General features: G+C 39.9%; 1 protein-coding gene across 4 annotated transcripts in view; it reads left to right on the top strand.

Annotated features, from left to right (window-relative positions):
• The first annotated feature begins 551 nt into the window (after positions 1-551).
• The window catches only part of C5H3orf33 (chromosome 5 C3orf33 homolog), a 369,083-nt gene continuing 350,512 nt past the window's right edge, over positions 552-19,122 (top strand). For 3 of the 4 annotated variants that reach the window (XM_020183543.2, XM_020183544.2, XM_074073941.1), the window contains exons 1-4: positions 552-682; positions 2,135-2,194; positions 9,373-9,520; positions 17,069-17,229. In XM_020183543.2, coding sequence (XP_020039132.1) covers positions 572-682; positions 2,135-2,194; positions 9,373-9,520; positions 17,069-17,229 — 480 coding nt within the window. In that variant the 5' untranslated portion in view covers positions 552-571. Of the gene's footprint in view, positions 683-2,134; positions 2,195-9,372; positions 9,521-17,068; positions 17,230-19,122 lie in introns of those variants that run through there. The other variant, XM_074073939.1, reaches the window with a different exon arrangement.

Genomic DNA, 19,122 nt, shown 5'->3' on the forward strand with positions numbered 1-19,122 from the left:
GAGGATGGAGCAAAATGGGGGTCTGAGACTAGGCAAAAAGCAAGACACTATCTGAAAAAATAATTAAAGCCAAAAAAGGTTATGGGAATGGTTCAAGTATTAGGTAGAGCACTTGCCCAGCAAGCTCTAGGCCCAGAGTTCAAATTCCAGTATCACCAATAAAAATAAATTCAGTTCCTTAGTTGCACTAACCAATTTCAAGCAGGCATCAGCCATAAGCTGCTATTTGCTATGAGCTGGATGTGACTGAGCTGTTGACCTCAGCAGCTCCAGAGAGCATTTGATATGAGGCCTGATACAGGGCGCAGCTCTTAAGATCTGACAGCACCCGTCACCTGTGGCAGCCAAGCACGAGCCAGTGCTTGGGGCCGAACTGGCTGAAGGAGGTGCAGTTGCAGTCCCCACTGCGGTCGGTTCATTGATCACTAAGTGACAATCACTGTTCGGGCCCCAGCTTCGGGCCCGCCAAGAGCGGCCCCCGGCGGTGGGAAGGGGACCCGCGCCGCCCTCCGGCGCCCCCTGCCGCCGGCAGGAGGCACGCGGTGCGGCGCGGCTCGCCGGGGGCCGGAACATGGCGGAACCCGCGCGCCCGGGCCCGTCGACACCGGACAGGGACGGAGCGGCGCCCAACGCGGTGGCGAGACTCTCGCAGTGGGCAGACGACCACCTGCGCCTGGTCCAGGTACCGCGGGCGGCGCGGGGAGGGCGCGGGGCGTCCTGGGAGCTGGTCTGTGGGCCACCACTGGCAGGGCGGTGGCCGCAACGGCTGACGCAGCGGATCACGCAGCTGCCGCTGGGCTGCGGGGAGGGAGAAGGAGTGGACGCGGGAGCGCGGACACGCGGCCTGGCAGGCGGCGGCGTTAAGGAGACGCGCGCGCGGCCGGGGCCGGGCGGGGCGGGGGGGGACTCCCCACATCTGAGGAGTGAAAAAGACTAAGAAGGGGAGGAGGAAACCTAGGAAGGCCACGTGCCCAAAAGGCCAAGTGCAGAGAATGGACTTAGGAGTGATTGCAGTTTCCAAAATTCTGGGAAGAAAAGTACATTGAACTTTGCAATGCCAAACAGCACAAGACCCAAGGCCGCGGGGAAACTGTTCCAGGAATGGGGCAGGGGGATAAAGGAGAATGGAGGGAGTGAATTCAGTTATGAAACATCGTAAAAACTTTTGTAAGTGTCACAATGTACCCCCAGCACAACAACAGTAATTTTAAAAAAACAAAAAAGGCCCAAGGCCAGGTCTGTTTACACTCACTATTGCAGCTCCAGTCCTTATTGTGGCACCTGCCACTTAGTACTAGATAGCCATGTGATTCAGTAATTAATGGCACCTGTGTGATAATTTTTGAGGCCCTGTTTCCTTCAATCCATCAAGAACCGATGCTTAGGTTAGTTAATTAAAAATTGGCCTCTGGATTGGGATACAGCTCAGTGGGAGAACATGTGTTTAGTCCTCAGCTCCCCACAAAAAAATTGACCCCGCAACTATCGTAGAGGAACCAGCATCTATCTACATGGGTATGTTTCATATAACCCAATCACAGATCCCAAAGAGTGTACCTTCATGTATATATTTTCAGCCTCATTTCTTGTACACCGAGGCATATTTCTTGAAGGAAAGTATGTTAGATTGTTACTCATTTCCAGGGAGTTGTAATATTTTATATTATAAAATATTTTTTCATTGAATTCTTTTACATCTACTTAAATTTAAATGGAGCAATTTAAAAACATCACTAAGTTTTCTTTAACCATTTACCCATATATATTTGCCAAGGTACTATATTTAAGGTTTTCTACCAAATATTTAAAATTTCACCACGGATGTAAAGTTATATTGTAGTGGGCACCGTACAAGAGGTATTAGACCATTCATGAATCCAAGGGATTCATAGTTAAATTAGTGCAGTCAGATTCCTCTGCATGCCAGATTGTTTGGATAAAACTGGCAATATTGTGAAAGTTAAAAGACAGGAAGATATGAGTGGGTGAATTGTCAAAAGATTTTGGGAGAAATAGACTGTCATTGGAAATATACAGGGAGGACAGTCTTCTTTTTCCCCCCTCTTCTGATTAGTACTTTCACTATAAGTGAATGATTATTAATGAGAATTAATCATTAAATCTCTTTCCCTAGAACATCAGCACTGGAATGGCCATAGTTGGAATAACGTTATTTGTAAGAAGTGTTCGACTGGTGAGTTAAAAATGAAAAAGGCAATAGACAGTTAAGTTATTCTTACTTCAGAGAGTTCTTATCTCAAGTGGTATATCACTTATTCATATTGGAAGCTTTTAAATAGCATTTTAGAACAGTGAACATGTTTTAAGATCTTACAAAATCTACAGAATTTTATAGAAAGCAATTGAACAGTCTATATCTTCATTATCACCTTTTTTCACACTTCAAAAAGAAACTGAAAAGGATTTAGCTCATTAGAATGTTGTCACTAAATTTGCATTTCAGATATTGTGGAATATTTCAGGGTTTTTTTTTTTTTTTTTCAGGTTTTTTCTGTGGTGTTTTTAGATCACAATTTGATTATGTCCCTTAGCACTGAGTAATTTATGTTTCCAGCTAGCATTTTTTTTTGCCTTTTCAGTAATGTTTTAAGTGAGGTCTTGAGTTCAAACCTCAGAACCACCAAAAAATAAAAAGAAGTTTTAATAATAGACATGGTAGAAATCCACTTCATAAGTCAAGGTTTACAAGTGCATATTGTTTTTTCAGGTTTTTTTTTCTTTTATTGTGGTAAGCTATACATGACATAAAATTTACCATCTTAACCACTTTTAAGTGTACATCAGGTTCAGTGGTAATAAGTGTATTTGTACTTTTGTGTCAGGATCTCCATTCATCTCCAGAACTCTTCATATTGCAAAACTGAAACTCTATGCCTATTAAATAATAATTCCCCTTTCTCCAGCCCCTGGCAACTATGATTCCTCTGTCTCTATGATTTTGACTACTCTGGCTACATCTTGTCTTTTTTGTGACTGACTTATTTTACCAAGTATGATATTCTCAGTGTTCATGTAACATATACTAGAATTTCTGTCCCTTTTAAGACTTCCATTGTGTTTGTGTATATATACTAGTTTTGCTTTTCAGTTCGTCTGTTGATGAACACTTGAGTTGCTTCCACATTGTATCTATTGTAAATAATGCCCTGTTCAACAGTGATGTACAAGTATCTCCTTGGTATCCTCCTTTCAGTTCTTTTTAGTATGTACCCAGAAGTGGAATTGATGTTAATTGTATTATTTATTTTTGGTAGTACTGGCCTTGTGCTTGCTAGGCAGGTGCTCTACCACTGGCGCCATGCCCCCAAGCCCCAAATTTTTAAAATTTTTATTTATTTATTTTTTTGGTGGCACTGGGGATTGAACTCAGGGCCTTGTGCTTACTAGGCAGGTGCTCTAAGTTCTCTCCTGCTTAAGCCACTCCACCAGTCCAGTATTTTTAATGTTTTGAGGAACTGCCATACTATTTTCTACAGTGGGCTACACCATTTTACATTCCCATTAACAATGCACAAGGGTCTAGTTTCTCCACATCCTCGCCAGCACTGGTTATTCCCTCCCCCTCCCTCCCTCCCTCCCTCTCTCCTCCCTTTGCTAACCTAGGTGTGGATAGTTCCTCACTGTGGCTTTGATTTGTGCTTCCCTAATGAGTAGTGATGTTGAACATCCTTTCATGTGCTCATTGGCCTTTTATATGTCTTCTTTGGAGAAATGTCTTTTTGAGTTTTTTGCCCATGTTTGAACTTAGTTGCTTGGGATTTTTTGTTGTTGAGTTTTAAGAATTCTATATGTATATCCTGGATAATAATCCCTTATAAGGTTTTTTTTTTTAATATGGTATGGGGTTTTAACTCAGGGCCTTCACCTTGAGCCACTCTACCAGCCCTATTTTTGTGAAGGGTTTTCAAGATAGGGTCTCAGCAGATATTTGATTTGTAAGAATTTTCTCCCATTCTGTAGGCTGCTTTTTCAGTCTATCAATGTGCAATTTTTTTTAATACTCATGAAATCTGATTTGTCTGTATTTTCTTTTATTGCCTTTAGGGTCATATTCAAGAAGTAATTGTCAAATCCAGTGTCATGAAGCTTTTGCTCTATGTTTCATCTAAGAGTGTTGTAGTTTTAGATCTTCTATTTAGATAGCCATTTTGAGTTAATTTTTGTAGAAGATAGGCTGAGGAAAAAGGGAAAAGACCCAAATGACTAACATCAAATAGAAGTGGGGGTGTTGGGCTGGGCATGGGTGTTACACACTTCTAATCCCAGCTCTTGGGAGACTGAGGCAGGAGGATCACAAATTTGAGGGCAGCCTGGACTACGTAGGGAATTCCAGACCAGCTTGAGCTACTCAGTGAGACCCTGTCTCAAAAAGTGGGAGTATCACTAAATCTACAGAAATGAGGACTGTAAGGGAGACTATGAACCACTGCACCAGCAAACTGGATAAAGTTCATGAATTAGATAAATTGCTAGAAATTCAAAACCTTCCAAGAGAGAATTGTGATGAAATAGTAAATTCAAATAAACCTATAACTAGTAAGGAATTGAATCAGTAATTAAAAGTCCCCCAGCAAAGGAAAGCCCTGGATCTGATGGCTTCACTGTTGAATTCTACCAGGCATTTAAAGAAGAACTAACACCAATCCTTCTCAGTTTTCCCAAAACCTGAGGTGGAAAAAATGCTTCCCGACTCAGAATGGGAAGCCAGCTTTATCCTTAATAAAGCTAAATAATAACACTCTTCTCTACTTCTGAAGAGTGGGTTTTGTTTATCACGAGTTCAGAATTCACTTCCTCTAAAGGAATCATCCTTATCTGTCCAGCGCTTTGGATTTTTCTCTTTTGGATCCCTTCCCATGTATACTTTAACTAAACCTATTCATATATTGCTCTACAGTTGTATTCTGCTTGCTTTATGTATATTATTTATTCATCTTCCAGGTATCACAGGAGCGTAATATTGAACTTACTACTCTTGACATTCAGAAGAAGTGATACAACAGTCTTTTTCATATAGACTGTGAGCTCTGTGAAAGTGGGAACATCGGGCTCTTTTTTCTTGTTTCTTACTTCAGCTCCTTATTAATTTCTAAAACTCCAAACATTAAGGCATTCTTGGACCTTATATATATGCCTTAATGAAAATACCTCAGAGTTAGAAAGGATGGATTTTAGTAGTTAAGACCTCTTTAATTGCCCTCCCTACTAAGTCTGACTCTGCCTCCCTTGAGCCAAATGCTGTTGGTTGTCTCATTTGGTATGGTTTCTAGGCTTCTTACTGCTTTTTTTTTTCCTTCCTCTTTTGGCTTCATTTCCTTCAGGAAATGTACTATTCATAGTGGTCCAATTTAGGATAATCTATCATTTCTCTTATTCTGGATCCTGTTCCTAACAGTATTGCTTTAGGTGGACCTTTTTTTGTAGCAGGGTCTTAATGGTTTGAATGTGAAAGGTCCCCCTCAGGCTCATATGTTGAATGCTTGGTCCCCAGCTGGTGGCACTATTTTGGAATGTCTGGAGAGATCCTGGAAGGAGGTCGCTGGAGGCATACCTTTGAAGGTTATAACTGGCCACCCCTTCCTAGCTTTTTGCTTCCTGAGCACCATGAGGTGAAGAATACATGCTCTGCTGCCATGATGTTCTGCTTAAGCACAGAGTCAAGCAGCTCTGGCCTGGGCCCACTGAAATCATAAGTAAATGAACCTTTCCTCCCCTTAAGTTGTTTACGTCTGACATGTCACGTTGACAGGAAAACTGACTAACACAAGGGAAGGGGGTTACACTTTGTTGTTTTGTTTGTTTTCTTTGTTTGTAACAGACTGTCATACTTTACTCATTTTGAGTTCACAGTTAATTAAAATATCCAAATTGTTTTCACATATACTACTATAAATTTAGTCTCCTTCATTCTTCTTTACTTTTGCAAAGTACAGGGGCAGACTTACATTTTAGGCTGTCATTCTAGTTGTCAGAATCTTTTTGAATACAAACCCTGACTTCTAGTATTTATATCCTTCCAAACTTTTGGACGTTTGGTTCTTATGCCATCATTAATATGTTCATCATTGGAGGATACCCAGGCCAGAGTTCCATGAATTGTCACAGTGCCTCGTTAACAGTAATTCATTGTTGAAAGCTATCTGATTACATAAATATCTAATCTACATTTGTTGTCCCCACAAACTCGTCAGAAGCACCTTTGTCATGTGACTCAACCTCATGGTTTAGTTTAAGATTCTCCTCTTTTTTGATTATACTATGCATATTTCACATTCTTTGGAGCTCTTTTTGGAGGTTCCAGAAGAGGAGCGCAGTTATTTGTATACCCTTTACCTTTGAATGGTCCTCCATCAGGAAGGTCACCCCCTTTGACTCGGGAGAGATCTACATGGGGTGGTGAGGGAGGAAGGGGGCATCTACTAGATGTCCAGATCAGCCAAATGAGCCAACACTGGCAATCAGTGGGATGACAGATGCTGCAGCCACATTGCCCTCACATCCACATTCCACATTCTTGAATGGATATTGACAACAGATCCAGAATCTATTTCCTCTCAGTTTCCAATAAATTTTGTAACATCCATTTACATTTCATCCAGATTCGCTAGTTATTAACATTTTGCCACATTTGTTCTCTTTCCCTCTGTATAAAAAAGGAAGTTATAGGTACTGAAGCTTTATCCATAGATTCTTCATAGTACTTTCTGAGCATAAGGATGAGGGCTGGGGGGTTAGCTCAGTGGTAGGGCTCTTGCCTAGCATGTGTAAGGTTCTGGGTTCAATCCCTCATTTCACATTAGGGAAATAAAAAACAAAACAAAACAAGGATGTTTTCCTATATGACCTATTATGGTTTGGATCTTAAATGACCCCCCACACACAAAGCTTTCTTGAAGGCTTGACCCCCAACTGATGGTGGTATTGAGAGGTAGTAGGAGGTGGGGTCTCATTGAAGAACAGGTCACTGGGGTGTGCATTTGAAGAGCATATTGGAACTGCAGCTTCTTCCTCTCTTTCTGCTTCCTGGCTGCCATGAGGTGAGCACTTTGCACTGCCTTGTGACCCTGTCATCATGTTATACTTCACCACGTGCCCCAAATCATGGGGCCAAGTGACCATGGACTTAAGCATCTGAAACCATGAGCCAAAAGAAATCCTTCCTCCTTTAAATTGTTTATCTCAGGTATTTTGTCATAGCAATGGAAAGCTGACTAACACATAGCCACATTACTGTTATCACGTCTTACGAATTTAACATTTCTGCAGTAATATAGTTCATATTCAAAATTTTCTTAACAATATCCTTCATTACTGTGTTTTCCCAATCCACGTTTCACTCGGGAATCATATAACCAATTGTGCGTCTCATAAGTCTCTCTCTCTCTCTCTTTTTTTTTTGGTGATGGTGCCACATTGAGGTTGTCCTGGGGCTTCACACTTGCGAGGTGGGCACTCTGCCATTTGAGCCATAATTTCAGCCCTTTTTGCTCTGGTTGTTTTCGAGATAGGGTCTCGCTTTTTGCCCAGGCCAGCCTGGATCTCTATTCTCTATTTTATGTTTTCTACTGTCACTTGGTTGACAGGTGCAAACCTGTATACCCAGCTTTTTTCTGTTGAAGTGAGGTCTTGCAGCTTTTTTGCCTAGACTGGACTAGAACTGTGATCCTCCCGATCTCAGCCTCCCATGTGGGATGACAGGTGCACACCATCATGCCCAGCCTTTGTGTGAGATAGAGGTCTCACAACACCTCCCTGCCCTCCCCCCACCAGCCTTGAACTGCAGTCCTCCACATCTCAGCCTCACAAGTAACTAGGATTACAGGCATGAGCCACCAGCATCTGGCTCTTAAGTTTCATTTTTGTCCCCCCCCAATTTTGTTTTTGAGGGTATAGGGGTTTGAACTCAGCAGTTCATGCTCACTAGGCCGGCACTCTACCCCTTGAGCCACTCCAGCAGCCCCACTACTACTTTTTTTTTTTTCTTTAATTTTTGACTCTCATGATATTGACATCTTTGGGAGTACAGCCAGTTATTTCACAGAATGTTCCACGACCTGTATTTGTCTGTTTTCTTATTAATTTCAGCATAAACATTTTGGCAAGAATAAATATTATCAAGATTCAGTTTATCCTATAATGTTACCATACCTAATAATATTAACTACAATCTCTTACTCCAGTACATGGTCTATATCTAGATTTTCTTTTTCTTTTTCTGTTTTAGTTTGTGTGTTTTGTTTTATTTTATGTGTGTGATAGTGGGGCTTGAACTCAGGGCCTCATGCTTGCTAGGCAAGGGCTGGCTGCCCCACTTGAGCCACTCTGCCAGCCCCAGATTTTCTTGATTGCTATGATGGTGACTTTTAAAATAGATGATCTGTTCAAATCAGGATCCTAGTGTATGGTCCATATATTGTATTTGTTATATTTCTTCAGACTTACTTGTTCATTTATAACACACACACACACACACACACACACACACACACAAAACCCCCTTTTTTTCCCCCCAAGCTATTGATTTGATAGAAAAAGACGCCATTTATCACATAGTATGTTCCACATTCTGGATTGGTCTGTCACATTATTCTAATTTTTTAGAAAATGTTCAGTTCAGCTTCACTGTCTTGGGAAGTCGGGTACTAATTTATGCTTCTATTATGTGAAGCATAATGGAATCCAGGATTGTGTGTGAAGCTTGTTGTTTTGTTAATGAAGAAAAACTGTGTTTAAAGTGTGGACTGACCTCAGGGCGCTATCTCAGAGTGAGGGACTGAAGTAAATCCTGATGTTGGCTCTTCCCCTTTTTTCTTTGTGAAACTTTGTGTTTTTCTTCTAAAAGATTTTTTAAAAATCAGAAAAGGTCTTGTTGGTTAGGATCTAAAATTTTTTATGTGAACTAGGGTTTGAACTCAGGACCTACACTTTGAGCCACTCCAGAGCCACTCCACCAGCCCCTTTGTGTGTGTGTGTGATGGGCTGTTTCCAGATAGGGTCTCCTGAACTATTATGTCTGCTGACTTCAAACCGCAGTCCTGAACTCTGCCTCCTGAGTAGCTAGGATTACGGGTGTGAGCCACCAGTGCCCGGCACTAGGATCTAATTTCATTTGATTCAGCTTTGTTTAGGTTTTAGGTTTCATGTCTCATGTAGTAGCTTGAAATTGAAGAGTGAATGAGTTCTAAAATGTTTTCATTAACATTTTTGATTAAATCACATTAAATGCTAACATGAAATTAAGAAACAAAAGTTTTCAATGGTTGTATCTTCTTGTTAAATGTTTAGATAATAATTTCACATTTTAAATGAAAATGATCATAAAAGGTTGTATTTTTGTTTGTCAATCAACAGACATCAAAATTCACAAGCTCTTCAGATATCCCAGTAGAATTTATAAAAAGGAATGTTAAACTCCGTGGACGTTTACACCGCATAACTGACAATGGTTTAGAAGTAGAACACATTCCTATTACTTTACCCATTATATCTTCGTGGAGAAGTAAGTAAGATGTAAGGATGGTAAGCTAAAAGTACTGTAGTTATTACTATTGTATTAAATACTGGATGTTATTTATAAAGTAGAAAAAATATTTTAGTTCCTGATTATTCTCCATTGTCTATGGAGAAAGTCTGAACCCTTGGCCTTGTATAGAAGGAACTAGTTTGGCTCCAAGTTTCCTTTCTTCTTTCTCTTTGTGTTTTCGTCAATTACTCGCTCTTTTATTCAGGCATTCAACTGTTCATTCCACAAATGTGGACCACCCGTTATGGTCGAGGAACCAACCATACAGTGCAGAGTGACACAAAGAAAGCCCTCTAACCCCTGGAGTTTACAGTCTTGGCAGAAGAAAGACAACAAATGAGAGAGATTGTCCTTAGATCTATGAAGAAAAGGAGCAGAGCCCTAGAATAGAGACTTACTGGAGTCCAGTGGAGAAAGGAACTTCTGCACATTTAGAGTGGTCAGAGAAGGCCTCATGGAGGAGTTGAACCAGAGACATGAAGATCTGGGGTGTTAGCTAGCAAGCACACAGATGGGAACAAGACTGCACAAGCTATCTAAAGGCTCCTGTGGCTGGGAGGCTCCAAAGGGGATTGGAGAGGGGGGCAGGAGCCACAGTTGTCACTTTACCCCTCCTCATCGAAGACCTACGGCACACAGCCCTTCCATGACCCGGCATTGCTCACAGTCTTGGCCTCTGCCGAGCCGTAGTGATTCTCGAGGATCCCATGCAGCTCTTGCTCTTTTGTAAAGCTTCCTTACCTCCCGTGCAGAAGGAGCCTCTTTCTACTGTGCCTGACAGCAGTTCATACACACTGCAACTGTAGTACTCACTGCCATGCTCTTCTCCCTTTATTTTCATTTCCTGTAGTTATTTTAAGATTCATGTCCTCCATTGAACAATGACCAGGAACCTTTTCCTATTTGTCTTGATATTCACAGTCCCTGGAAAATACTTAATAGTCAATAGAAACTTGGTAAAATTTATCAAGTGAATTAATTTAGTTCCATTTTTTCGTTTGGGTTTTGCTTTTGAGACAGGGTCTCACTATGTAGCTCAGGCTAGCCTGGAATTTGCAATTCTCCTGCTTCAGCCTCCTGAGTGCTGGGATTATGGGTGTGTGCCACCATGTCCGACTCTACTTCTGTTGTTTTAAAACCGAATGTTTAATGCATTTGTAGGAATGGAAGGAATATAATCAGTATTAGAATTTTACATTAGCACCAGGTACAGTGGCTTATACCTCTAATTCCAGCTACTCAGGTGACAGAGAGCAGGAAGCTTGTAGTTTGAGGCTAGCCTGGGCAAAAAGTTAACAAACCAGGTGCAGTGGCATACCCTTGTAATTCCAACTACATGGGAGGTATATGTAGGAGGACTGTGGTATGAGGCCAGCCTGGGCAAAGATATGAAACCCTACTTGAAAAAACAACTATAGCAAAAAAGGGCTCATATGGTAGAACACCTGCATAGCAAACGTGAGGCTCTGTGTTCAAAACCCGGTAACCACACACACACACACACACACACACACACACACACACACACACACACAGCTTCACATTTCACAGACATTTCCCTTCTTCTGCCTTTTTCATCTTCCTTAGAGCAATAAATAGTGGTGTCCTCTATGGATAAATTGCTTTGTTGTGTTCACAGTAATTATATCTTTATGATGTACTGTTTCACAGTAAATCTGCCTCACTCAGGTTAGACAAGCCCATGGAGTGAGAACAGACAGCAGTCAACTCATGTGAATAAATGCTAGAGGCTCAAGGATGTTTAGGAACCGAGTGTCCACTGACACAAACCTGTTTGTTGACATTATGTAAACACCAGTAATAGAAATGAAAACTGTGAAAAAGGAACTCAGGAATAAGTTCATTAAATATAACTAAGTATGTTTTAAATAAAAATACGATGAATTTCCCGATTAGTACCAGTAAATATCTAGATCATCAATCTAGAATTCTGGTCTCAGAGAAAGAAAGTCAGAGATAATTAGGTGTTTCATATTATCAAGTCCTTTCATTTATTCATTTTGGTGTACTGGGGCTTGACTCAGGGCCTTATGGTTGCTAGGCAGGCACTCTACCACTTGAGTCGCTCCACCAAGGTGTTGAGTAATTTTTCAGATAGGGTTTCATGAACTATTCACTGGGCTGACTTTGAACCATGATCCTCCTGATTTCTGCCTCCTGAGTAGCCGTGATTACAGGCATGAGCCACCAGTGCCAAACTATCAAGTCCATTTTAAAACAATCAGGATCCTTTGGGAAAATCACAGTAGCCTTTCTCTGGACCCGTGATTACTGTTGGTAATCCATTTGTGCCTGCACCCTTGCAGCCTCCTTTGCCTTGTCATTGGACTCTTGTACAGCTTTTCTCCTCCATGTATAACTAACAGAAGCAGACAACAGAGGGTATATGTCTAGATCCAAGAATTTGAAGATCCAGAGCAGAGCTGGAATGATGGTACCAGGAATGCATACCATCGTCCCACGCTTGAGCTCCTAGATGTGAGGTCCAGGCAGGTGTACTGAGAGTGCAGGCCTCTGCCAGGCACAGAACAGGACTGAAAGGAGCACTGTGCACCTGCTTAGGGCTCCATGAGCACCGCTGGTCTACAGCCTGCCGAGCCTCTGCCAGGCCCTTAGTTCTGTTGTCATTTCCTTGTTTGTTGTTGTTGAGACAGGTTTTCTCTATGTAACACAAGCTGGCTTCAGAACTCTCAACCTTCCTGCCTCAGCCTCAGTAGTGCTGGGATTACAGGTGTGTGCCACCCATGCCTGGGTTATTTTAATATTTTCTATAAAGATTTGTGTTAGTCAGCTGTCTGTCACTGACAAAATGCCAAAGATATACAAGTTAGAAAGAGGAAAGGTTTACTTTGGTCCTTGGTTTCAGTCTACTGTTGGTTGCCTCAATTCTTGGAGCATGCAGCAAAGGAAACTGCCTGCCTAATGATACCCCGTAGGCAAAGAATGGATTGGGGTGTCATTATCCCCATCAGGGGCACCCTCTTCTGGGGCTGGGGATGAAGCTCAATGCTGGAAGGTTTGCCTGTCATGCTTGAGGCCCTAACTTTGACCCCAGCACTGCAAAAGAAAAGGAAGGAAATTTTAAAAAAGCATGCTTCAAGTGACCTTCCTTCCTCCCACTAGGACTCACCTCTTCAAGTTTCCACTACTTCCAAGCAGCACCAGCCTGAGGACCAAGGCTTTAACCCAGGGGTGTTCAGGGGACATTCCAGATTCAAACTATAGCAAGATTTAATGCCATGCATCTAGCCATCTAGCTAATAATTGATGAAATTAAAGCTAGAAAATGGGTATTATTTTGAAACCAATATGTTAGAAAGATACATTTTCTACTACTCAATTCGTAACTCCATGTATAAACGTGTAAAACTGAGGGACAGATGATGTAATGTGATATCACTCAACAGACATTAACTACTACAAACATAGCTGTATGTCTTTGTGATTGACATAAACTATCCATATGAAAGACACCGTTTTTATATTTTCAAGAGTTAAGCCTATTTACTTAAAAAACGGTTTTGGAATTAGGAGTAGTTACCAAGCACCATTTGAATGATACAGTGAGATGCTAGAACATAATCTTCTTTAAAAATAGCTGAGCTAAAAGCTCCCAGGGCTGGAAGTGTAGCACGGTAGTAGAGTGCTTGCTTTGCATGCGTGAGAAAAGTAAAAATAACAAGGCTCCTTATGTTCCTTTTACTGTTTTTGCTGTCTGGCCTGTATGATAGAAGTGGACTTTTATCTTCGTTGTGAGGAGGACTTTGATTCAGGCCCTAAAAATTAAGTCCATTCTTACCAAAACCGTTAGGTTCAAATGACTCCATCATAGTAGAGGCTGCCTGGTGCAGTAGAACAGAAACTGGTGTAGAGAGCTGTTTTATATCTAGTTCTGGTCTGCGCTTCCCACCAATATCAAGAGAATTAAGATTTCCAAAACTTCTTCCTCAGGACTGTTCTGTGACACCCCTATCTTCCCTGATCTTTGTTGTGTATGAATGAGGAGGTACACACACATATGTGCACACACACTCATGCACAGCTTAAAATTTTTATGAAGTGAAACTTTAAAACACTTCATTTTTTCAGCAGATAATTAGTGAATGCCTTTTTTTTTTTTTGCTACAGTCTTATTATGTAGTCGTCAATAAAATGTTCTTGTACTTAGAATAGCCACAGAACCTGATGTAAGGAAGTCATTCAGACTCTCTCATCCCTGATAGTAAAAAGTAATATATTTATATAAGATGCCAGTGTGACTCCTGTCCTGTGAAGTCTTGTCATGAGTCCATGTATACTATAATAACTCTGCTATTTTAACTGTTATAGCAATTAAGATTGTTTATAACAAACCACTTTATGTTGTATACTGTCTTTCTAAAAACTTTTAAAATATTTACTCACAAACTTTCCTATCCATCTTATGAAGCAGAACTACAACACACTCATTAGGGATGTTTTTTCAGGATTCATCTTGTACAATGTTAGCAGTTATCTGTGATCTTCCTTCATTTGATGTGCTTTCTGTTCTTTCTTCTGCTTCTCTATTTCTAAAACCCAAGTCCTACCTTTTTGATAGAGTTGGCTTGTCTGTTGGAACCCACATTGCTCTCCCCTCCTAACCTTCCAGTATCCCATGCAGTATGAATTGGACTTACTTAATGTTTACATAAAAGATTTATTGAAGGACTGGGAAGATAGAAGGGTTTGTATCACAGAATCACAAAACTTTTTTTTTTCCTATATATGTGTATAGGAATATATTTGTATATATTCTTATAGATATACATACATAGGAATATATATAGGTACTGAGGTTTTGAACTCAGGGCTTCACACTGGCTATGCAGGCATTCTATCACTTGAGCCACTCTACCAGCTCTGTCTTGTGTTGGGTATTTTTGAGCTAGGGTCTCACAAACTATTGGCCTGGCTGGCTTCCAGATGTGATCATCCTGATTTCTGCCTCCCAAGTAACCAGGATTACAAGTATGAGCCACCAACATCCAGCATCTTTCTTTCTAATTTGCTGCAGTACTGGGGGTTGAACTCAGGGCCTTGTGCTTACAAGGCAAGTACCCTACCACTTAAGCCATATCTCCAGCCATTTTCTTTTTTATTTATATAGACAGAGTCTCATTATATAGCCCAGGGTGGCCTTGAACTTGTGGTCCTCCTTCCTAAGTCTCCTGATGACAGGCATGCACCACCAGATCCAGCAGAAATCGTAGACCTTAAGAGTAATATTTGCTTTCCAGAACAGCTCTAATGTTTTGGTGAAAAAACGTTATGGGTATATCTTGCTTGTCAGTAGATTTGTTTTTGGAAGATTTATTAAATCTTACTGAATTTATTAAATTCTCACTGAGCATGTCATATTTCAGATGCTCCATAGGGAATCTCTATTTTAAAGGAATCCTAAAACCTTTGGAGGAGAAGAATTAGAACATTAATACTTAAGGTTGATAGTGTTGTTAGAGTCAGACCATCCGCTTCAGGTTTTTGGTCCCAACCTCTTTGGCCTGTGGGATCTTTTATTAGAGATGGCGGGTGGTGTTGGCAACATTAACCGATTGAATATCTGTATATATGTATACATAGTGATAATATTGTTCACTGCAGTAGTTTTGTTGCAACAAAAAATGTCCAACAGAAAGATATTATTTAATTAGATATAATTTATATTTACAATGGGATATCATGGAGCTATCAACCAGAAAAAGGTATGTTAGTGTGTATGCTATTCTTACACGGTATTATTTGTAAACATGCTTAAGATATGTAAAATAAAAAACAATGTGGCATAAAAAAAACATTAACCGATCGAAGGCGACTTCAGGATTCATTGGTACTCATTATGTACCCATGATTTGAAATCACATAATCCTTATTATATATTCTGCTTTGATCTGATTCGTATACTTACTGTATCACAAAGTTTTTGCTAGGCGTACAATCCTCCTACTTAAACCTTTTGATGCTTCTGTAACTGAAGCCCAAGGACAGGTTTTAAGAAGCCAACCTTAGAAGGAAAGTAATTTTCTCTTATCACTGTAACAGAGTTCTAGAATATCTACTTGAATTCAAGTGGTTTTTCGTAGAGATTAGATGAACTTAACTTTATATTTCAACCACTTTAACAGCTGTAGATATATTAAATATATAACTTGGTTTTTTCCTTAAAAAGTCCCTTTTTTCTTTTATGAAAAGTCAAAAGCTTTTTTCTGAAGTGAAGTCCTGAGCTGGGTGGGGTGGTGTGTGCCTGTTCCAGCACCTGAGAGGCTGAGACACAGGGTCACTGGCTGAGCCCAGGACTTTGAGGTCAGCCTGGGCAACAAAGCAAGACCTGTGTCCTAAAAATAAACAAACAAGCAGATAAGCAAATGCATAAATAAAATCCTGTTAGTAAGAATAAATTGATTTAAGTTTTATTAAGAGTTTGGGTAAATAATCTTCATACTGTATTACTTTGAATATAAATTGATAAAATCCTGTCTAGAAGTCAGTTCTGCAAAATGTACTTAAAAAGTAATAAAAAGCAGTCAGGATACTGAGGCAGGAAGATTGTGAGTTCAAGGCCAGCCTGGGTTACACAGAGTTCCAGACTGCACAGGGAGGCCTGTCTCCAAAACAAACAGGGGTGGCAGAGTGGCTCAAGTGGTAGGACACCTGCCTAGCAAGCATGACGCCCTGAGTTCAAACCCCAGTACAGACCAAAAAAAAAAAAATATATATATATATATATAAAATATATATGAAATATATATAATATATATAAAATATATATATGTGAAATATATATATTATATATATATTTGATATATATATATATCTCAAAGCCAAACAAACAAAAACCAAAAGTAATAACAATGTAGATGAAGATCAGGTTTTGTATAGGTAGGAAGATAACCTCAATAAGTTGTTACAACTTCATTTAAATGTAAAAGCAATTTCTGCAGTACTATTAGTAGTAACTAGTCACTACTAAACTACTTGTCTATAGCTTCATGTGTATGTATGTAGTAACAAGTCTAGAAGATTAACTTGATGAAATCTCTTCTGTTACTAAAATGAGTTTTTTTAAATTACTCTGTTACATATTTGTAGTTTAAAAGAAAATATGAGCCAGATGCCAGGAGCTCAAGCCTGTAATCCTAGGTACTTAGGAGGCAGAAATCAGGAGGATCATAGTTTGAAGTCAGCCTGGGCAAATAGGTCAAGAGACCCCATCTCAAAAACAACCAACACAAAAACAGGACTGGTGGAGTGGCTCAAATGGCGAAGTACTTGCCTGACAAGTGTGAGGCCCTGTGTTCAAACCCCAGTATGCTTCCCCCCAAAAAGAGAAGAAAGTATGAGTATAGAATAAATGGACCAATGTATTTATAAATAAGTTTTATATATTATTGGTATTGGATGGAGGAGGGGGGCAAATGGCTTTGGGGTTTGCTTTTGTGGCCTACTCTTAAAGCTGAACTTTTTTTTTCTACCTAACCTTTTTAGAAGAGCCATGTGGTGTTTTGCTGGTTAAACTGGCTGGAGTAGAGCTCACTGAAACAGGGAAGGTCTGGTTACAAAAAGAGCTGAGACCTTCCCAACATTTGTGGTTCCAGCTTCTTGGGAAAGAGAATTCAGCCCTCTTTTGCTACCTTTTAGTGAACAGGGTAAGTAGTGTGAAGAAATAACTAACAGTCTTTTATTCTTATTATTTATATGTAAAGACTTATTCAATTAGCACTTTGAATATATAATGGGACTGAATTTTTTCATCTCTTAAAACTGCTAGTAATGGTGATCTAGGTATAGAGAACCAGGTGTTTCATATATAAATTTTGTTATAAAATTTATGTATATATCTAATATATGCTTATCATAGAAAAATTAGAAATTCATAAAGAAAGGAAATATGGGTTTATATTATATCATGCTTGTTATTAGAAACCACTTGTTGAGTAAAGATGGCCAACTGGAAATTACAAATAGCAAGGGTGTTTTCTGAAGGGGTAAATATTGCTCGTTCTTGTCCAATAACCCTGTTGTTTTGGCTACTCTAAACTCAGATGCTGCAAAAGTAAAAAGTATTTTATTTTGAGTCTTTGGAATTGCAGTATGGGAAATATAGATTCATGTAGCTTTAAAGCAGTGTTCTGAAGAAGGTACAGAAAGCATGAAGTTATACAAAGCAAACGGTGTTGATTTATTGCAAGACAATGAAATTCTGTTGTGGGAAGCTCCTATTGGAGTTGAGAACAGGGCTATTTGAGCACTAGAAGATAATGAAAAGAAATGTAATACTCAGCAAAAATGTCCATAAAACAAGAGCCCAGTAACCTCTTGATGCATTGCTGGGGTCTCTGGGCACAATTTAATTATCTGTCCTTGCTGCCTGCAGTCGGGAGGTCCCCAGGGTTCACATTCCTAGGCAGCCTTTGCAGTCCTGTGCCAGTCCTTCTCCCCTGAATGGCCTCCAAACTCATTTTGCAAGGCTCTTAAGTCTGAAGTTGAGCGTTTTAAGTAATGTTTGTGATCAGCAGTCATCTGAAGATGTCTCCTCAGAGTTTTCTTACCTTTAGAGTTGCTCATAGCTTTTGTATGTAGGAATTGCAGTTTCCTCATTGTTACTTACATTCCTGTCCTGAGTCTTGACAGTTTTGGCCAAAAATAGGGAGAGGAAAATTCAGTTTGTCTCCCCCTTATCCATAGCAGTGTTATAATTAATTTATAGAAAAGATGAACCAAAACCCAGGAAAAGTGCACCTGTAGATTTAGCTGTGGGCCCCAGCTGCAGAAGCTGGGAGATAGTTTTTTTTTTCCTGATACAAGGGCTCTCTGAGCAGCAGCCTTTTTCACTCCCAGCATGGTATTTCCTGCAGGGATCCTAATTCCTAGTGGCCTCATTGCATTATAACAGGTGGGTGTGGTGTACACACCTGTGATCCCAGAACTCGAGAGGCTGAGGCAGGAGGATCTCTTAAGTGTGAAACCGGGGTGGGCTACATAGTGAAAACCTGTCTCATAAGCGAAAAATAAAGAAACAAAAGTTACGACAGAATCACGAGCAATTTTTCTTCTAAAGTTCCTTGGGCTGGAGGTGTAGCTCAAGTGATAGAGCACCTACCCAACAAGGGAGAGGCCCTAAGTTCAAACCTTACTATCACCAGAACCACCAAAAAAGAACCCATAGAGACAAATAAAAAGAGCATTGATGTTAAAATGTAATGTAACTGAAAGTAAACACTCAAAAACACATTTAAAAAAATTAAAAAGTTCCTTATGTAATAAACAAAAATAATCTGAGGGAAAAAGCACATTGGTTATTAGGATTTTAACTGTTTTAATTCTTTAAAACTCTTTGAATTAATAGAAAACCTAATGAAATTATTTTTTGTATGACCAGATCATATACAATTCTTTCAAAATAAGAAATACCCAAAAGTAATTTGTTGAAGTATGTTGCATTTAAAAGTGAGTTAATAATATCAAACATCCCAAGCCCTTATAAAAATATTAGCTTCTTTTAAACTGAAGAGTATAATTATGAAGAAAAGGATGATGTG

This window comes from Castor canadensis, chromosome 5 (genome assembly GCF_047511655.1).
Source record: "Castor canadensis chromosome 5, mCasCan1.hap1v2, whole genome shotgun sequence".
Taxonomy (NCBI): Eukaryota; Metazoa; Chordata; class Mammalia; order Rodentia; family Castoridae; genus Castor; species Castor canadensis.